The following is a 5,483-nucleotide window of genomic DNA, read 5'->3' as shown; positions in this document are numbered from 1 at the left end:
CCCTGGCGCATGTACTCAAAATGATTAAGATTTTCTTCGATGGAGCGATTGCGCCACGGGCTTTCCTCTCGACTCTCGCGCTGCTTCTTAATTTCATCCGCGGTGGAGTGGTCCACATATGCCTTGCCAGTCTTAATAAGTTGAATCGCAAAATCGTAAAGTTGCTGGAAATAATCCGAAGAAAATGTGATCCAGTCCGGCTTCCACCCCATCCAGCGCACCATTTCCTGGATGGCGTCGATGTACACCTGCTCCTCCGTCTCGGGGTTTGTGTCATCGTAGCGCAGATAACACTTGCCACCATGCGCCACGGCACAGCCAAAGTTCAGGTTCATACTCTTCGCATGGCCAATGTGGAGAAAGCCGTTGGGCTCCGGCGGGAAGCGGAAGTAGGGCTTCCCTCCCGTCAAGGCATGATGCTTTTCCAGCAGCTCCGGTGTGTTGGAGTACCCCGCCACCGGCCGCCCTGTCTGCAGCAGGCGAAGATCCTTTTTTACCTCCAAGAAGGGCACAGCCGTGGAGGCAGCAGTCGTGGATGGGGCTGTCATTTTCCTCCACAGCAACAACGTGAGGGGGCGAAACGTTCTTCGGGGTGTCGAGTTATTGTTGAATAGACGCTACGTGTCAGGGAACCAATGTGGGAAAGAAGAAAGAAAGAAAAGAAAGGAAATTCAAACAACAGACACAGACACAGAAAAACCACACACCTGAGTTCTCTGTCTCCCTCCTTGTTAGGTGGAAAACAAAATAAAAGCACCGTGAAGCAGACATTTAAAGCTCCATAAATTTCCCGCTGTGTTCCCCTCCCATAAATGCTTGTCCCACACCCTTGACGGATATCGAGATAATATCAATGCCCCATGGTGTCCACAAACGTTAGAGCAAATTCAGACGCACCACCTCCATCATCTGTATTTTGTAGCCTCTATTGGCAATGTTGTTGTTTTAGCTGCTGCTGCTGCTCCTGCCAATGCAATTACTCTTCTTGAATTCTATGGATTTTTATAAAATAGTCATAAATAATAACAATATATAAATAAATAAATATATCAAGCCCCCCTGGCCTTCATAAATAGCCCTCTTTATTATACGTGTTTTTTTTTTTCTTTTTTCGTTATCGTCCGCCCTCCTCTTATTTCACCACCGCACCGAATCCCTCCTTCGTTTTTTCTCCCTTCCCATCCCGCCCTTCGATCGTCGTGTGCGTCTCGTGGCGGTCAAGAAAAAAAAAAAAAAAAGGCTCCTCACATCACGTCATCCATCTTTGGGGCAAGGAAGTAGCGCAGGTAGCCCACTTGATCGATATTGAACTCCACCATGCACGGGCTGTCTGGAGCAAACTTCAGCGACACACGGTCGCTCAGCGTAGATCCCTTCGCAAAGACGTTCATGAAACGCAGCGCAAAGGAGAGAGTAACAGGCTCGTCCGTCCGCACCTCGACCCCAATGGCCGTGTGGCTATTCTTCGTGCCTGATGCGTTGGCGCGGCTGATGGGTGTATCGTCGTCCTCTTCCTTCTTCACCTCCGGCGCGGTCCTCACCGTGCGCCCCGCTCCTCCAGCGGCGCGCAGGAAGGCGTAGCCCTCGCCCACATCGCCGGAGGAGCTGAATTTCACACCCTCCTTTCGAATCTCAATTGTGACTGTCTCGCCAAAGACGCTCATGTCACGAACGATTTTGGCAAACTCCTGGGAACTGAGAGTCACCGTTGAGCCGTACTCCATCTCCGGAATTCCCATAGCCTCCCCCTCAATCTCCAGCAGTTTCAGTTGGTACTCACACTTGCGGGACTTCTCAACATTTTCCGAGGTCAACACAACGACATCAGAATCATCCTCGTGGTGCAGCGTCAAACTGTCTGAGCCCTCAACAATCTTCAGCACCTTTGAAAGAGAGGCGAGATTGAGGCCAAGAATACTGTTCCGCTCACACTGGTACTTGGTGAAGCAGTCGTCACGGAGGAGGAGATGGACAAGGGCGACGTGACTGGTGTCCATGGCTTGAATGGAGAGGCCACCAGGATTGCAGTCAAAGTTCGCCTCATTCACAAGCCCACTGATGCATTCAATCAGCCGCTTCCACAAGTTTGCCTGTTGAACTTGAGCCTCCAGCATGATCAAATGATAATCTTCTTCGCGGGTTCTGTCGTTTCACTTTATTATATCCCTTCTTGTGTTTCCTCTCGTTTTCTATTCTTAGTTATGTTTAACCGCCTGCTGCGTTTACCGCGTACTGGGCGAATGGAAAGAAAGAAGGCATGGTAAGAGTAAAAGGAGAATTGGACGAAAAAACATGCGTAAAAACAACAACAATAACAACAGAGGACACAACAACAACAACGCGAATATTCACCTGAATGAGGCCCAGCTCCCCTCCTATTCCTACAAAGAGACAAAACACAAAGAAGACCACAAGTTGGTTCAATGCACCCGACATCCCCCACAACTCGGAGGGGATTCAGACAACACTCAATACGCCCATCAACAAACAGATGCAAAACACACCTGCCGCGATAACCGGGCATGCCGCAATATCACAAATTGGCATCCTTTCGCGCCCCACAACCGCCGGACTCCCCTGTGCAGAGGGCAATTGCAGTATTATTGTTATTATTATTATTATTATTGGTAATGGGATGGACAAAGAACTCACACCCCCTACTTCTCTTCAGAAAAAAGAAGTCCAGCGGCATCCTCGCGCACCAACAATGGGCAAACACGCATAGCCGTATATTCTTCCCAAAACGACTCGACAGATGTGCAGGTCTCGTCGCCGAACACCAGGGCAAATACGGCATCGTAACCCCCCGCCCCGGGACATCCCACGGCAAAAACACCAGGAATTGCGCAGGTGGCATCAAGCAAGGCGGTCAACTTATTCGGCTCAATCTCCACAGAAGCAGCCTGGCCCATTTCACGCAAATAACGTCGACTCTTCGAGGCGTAGGTCGCCGCCTCCACCCAAAGTCGTTCGGCATCGTTTTGGGGAATATGCTGAGCAAGCACAACATGCTTCAAGACATCGACTGAGTTCACATGTTCCACTGTCTTTTCTTCAGCCTGTAGAATCAGCGCCTTTAGTGATGCCACGTACTTCTCATTGTTTTCTCGGAGTTGTTCCCATAGATTATATGGATTGTCGGCAACAGAATTCCGCCATGCCATTACCTTGGAAACCATTCCTGGCGTGCCTGAACCACCCTGGTGCACATCTCCCAACAGCAGCTTCAGCCCAAGGGGAAGATGAAAAGGAACGCGCTTCACCCACTCCTTCTCCATATTTACACAGTCCGCAAGCGTTGACACTACCACGTTCGAGGGAGACTCGTTGGTACTCATAACACTCTCAACAAATTTTGCCGGAAAGCGGCGGTACGCACAGGTTCCGTATGCCGCTGTGTAAACGTCGAAACCACTTCCAATTTTTCCCTGAGCCACACTATGAGCTACTTGAGCAACGCGGTGCACAATCTCCTTCTCCGCTGAAGTGTCTGTTTTTGCCGCGTTATTATTTTTATTGTTATCACTGGTGCTTTGGGCGGTAAGCGAACGGTATAGACATGCCACCATGCTGGTTGTCATTGCAGCCGAGGAACCCAGTCCGGTCTTGGATACATCACCAACGAGAGGCAGGTGTGGGGGAAGCAAACGTAAGTTGGCCGCGGTAACTTCCTTTCCCTGTGACTCCAAGTAGTTTCTTTGACTGTAAAAGTCGTTATCAGCAAGAAGCTCCAATGTTAACTCCTTGAAAACATTTCCACCCTGCGAAATTGCCGCAGCCACGGTATACAAGACGCTGTAGCGTAAGAAGGGGGAATGAGTTCCCTCTATCTGAGCCACACAGACGGCGGTCTCTGGCGTGCTCTCGACCGTGCACTCAAACGCAAACTCCTTGCCAAACTGGGGCGAATGGATGCGCACACAACACTTCCCCTTGGCTGCATCCCGCGTCTTCAGTAGCCGTGTTTCAAACCGCGCGGTTGTGCCGACGGAGATCCCAACATTAGGGGCCTCAACGATGAGGTAGCCACCAAGGATGAGAACTTTGCCAGAAGAAGACGCCCTCGTAGTCGCAATAGCAGTATCCATTGACGGCGGCAAAAACAAATGACAGTTGCAACGTCGAGAAACAAAACAGAAGGATTTTGCCTCCAACACGGATGGGGAATGTAAAATAAAGCCTCTGACAAAGCCACAGAAACCGATAATGAGATGTAAACGCGCAAATACGGATGTTTACTAACACGCGAGCACAAATGGCTGTTGGCGTCGCACAAACGCCGCAGTGGAAAAAACGGGGAAGGGGGTGAGAAAGGGAGAAGAAAAAAAAGAAAATTCAAAAGAAAGAAAAAGCAAATTTGAGAGGAAAAAAAAAAAATGCAACAGCCATCCGTGACGCGTACCGCAAGTTTATTCGTGAAAAATCGCCCAGAAAAACAAACAAACAAGCAGAAGAGGTGTTGACTTCCAGAGAGAAAAAGTCCATATCGTTCAATTTGCACACCTCGCACTAACGAAATCCCCCAACGCCCGATCTCTCCTCCCCTGGTGGCGGGAGCCCAATGGCCCTAAAAAGCTCCGGGTCGACTGTGACTTGTCGCTTTTTGCGCAGCTTCTCTGCCGTTGCGTGGGCGTCTGACGCCTGGGCGGCCTCAATCTTCTCGCCCATCTCTGTGACGGCTCCCGCGGCGACGTTGGCCCGGTGAAGGCGCCACAGGTAGTACATGCTGAGCAGTGCGCATGTTCCCGCAGAAAAGAAGAAGACAATGAAGAACACATACCCCCCTCTGCTCACACAACACCATTCGGCACAGTCCGTGATGCCTGCGTCCAGCAGCTTACACATGCCCTCCGCCAAGCACGGATCACGTGCGCAGTCAGCACGCAAAGAACGATATCCAGTGCATTCAGCGACACACTGAGTTGCCATCAACTAAATGGGCACAATCACCGTTTCTATTTTTTTTTTCCTTTCTTTTGGGCTTCAAATTCTCCTCTGTTTGCTTGCCGCCGCGCAAGAAAAATGAGGGGGAAAAAATAAGTCCTTTTCAACAAACAAAAAATCAAAAAGAAAAAAAAAAAAAAAAAGGAAAGAAAGGCACAGATATGCCGCCGCGGGTAGAAAAAAAGAAAGCATCGACAGTTAAGTACGACTGCAGCACGTGAACGCAGCGCAACAACAAAAAGCACCAGCAAAAAGTTTCGTATAAAAACGAGTAATTTATTTAATTCGTTTAGCAGCGACGCCCATTTCTCGAGGGGCCTTCATTCTTGTGCCGCTCCGTCAATGAGGGCCTTTTTCTTTTCCTTTTTTTTTTTCTTCTTCCTCTTCATGTCTTTTCTTCTCCATCTGTCCATTTTTTCTTTTATTTTCTTCCCTCCCTTTTATCCGCCCCTCAAGTTCACAGTTTAACGGCAATCATTAAATGTAAACATATGTTTTTTTTTTTTTTTTTGGGGGGGGGGGAAAGAGGGGTGGGTGGG

General features: G+C 49.3%; 4 protein-coding genes across 4 annotated transcripts, besides 7 other annotated features; all 4 read right to left on the bottom strand.

Annotated features, from left to right (window-relative positions):
• Window positions 1–548, bottom strand: Tc00.1047053507913.39 (glutaminyl-tRNA synthetase, putative; the record flags this gene model as incomplete). Its single annotated transcript, XM_799158.1, has 1 exon — window positions 1–548. A coding segment is annotated over one exon (548 nt), but the record flags the coding sequence as incomplete, so codon positions are not given.
• Window positions 1–5,483: a sequence feature (heterozygous, non-Esmeraldo-like haplotype).
• Window positions 999–1,050: a sequence feature (AT_rich).
• Tc00.1047053507913.30 (proliferative cell nuclear antigen (PCNA), putative) lies at window positions 1,245–2,114 on the bottom strand (the record flags this gene model as incomplete). Its single annotated transcript, XM_799157.1, has 1 exon — window positions 1,245–2,114. The coding sequence occupies one exon, from the start codon at window positions 2,112–2,114 to the stop codon at window positions 1,245–1,247; it is 870 nt and encodes a 289-aa protein (XP_804250.1).
• Window positions 2,302–2,340: a microsatellite.
• Window positions 2,599–2,626: a microsatellite.
• On the bottom strand, window positions 2,658–4,088 carry Tc00.1047053507913.20 (phosphomevalonate kinase-like protein, putative; the record flags this gene model as incomplete). Its single annotated transcript, XM_799156.1, has 1 exon — window positions 2,658–4,088. The coding sequence occupies one exon, from the start codon at window positions 4,086–4,088 to the stop codon at window positions 2,658–2,660; it is 1,431 nt and encodes a 476-aa protein (XP_804249.1).
• Window positions 4,309–4,377: a sequence feature (T-rich).
• Window positions 4,510–4,929, bottom strand: Tc00.1047053507913.10 (hypothetical protein, conserved; the record flags this gene model as incomplete). Its single annotated transcript, XM_799155.1, has 1 exon — window positions 4,510–4,929. One exon carries the CDS (start codon window positions 4,927–4,929, stop codon window positions 4,510–4,512), a length of 420 nt encoding a protein of 139 aa, XP_804248.1.
• Window positions 5,053–5,096: a sequence feature (T-rich).
• Window positions 5,297–5,346: a sequence feature (A-rich).

The sequence above is a fragment of the Trypanosoma cruzi genome, genomic scaffold (assembly GCF_000209065.1).
Source record: "Trypanosoma cruzi strain CL Brener 1047053516539 genomic scaffold, whole genome shotgun sequence".
Taxonomy (NCBI): domain Eukaryota; phylum Euglenozoa; class Kinetoplastea; order Trypanosomatida; family Trypanosomatidae; genus Trypanosoma; species Trypanosoma cruzi.
Note: the sequence above shows the minus strand (reverse complement) of the source record. Positions and strands in the feature narration are given on the sequence as shown.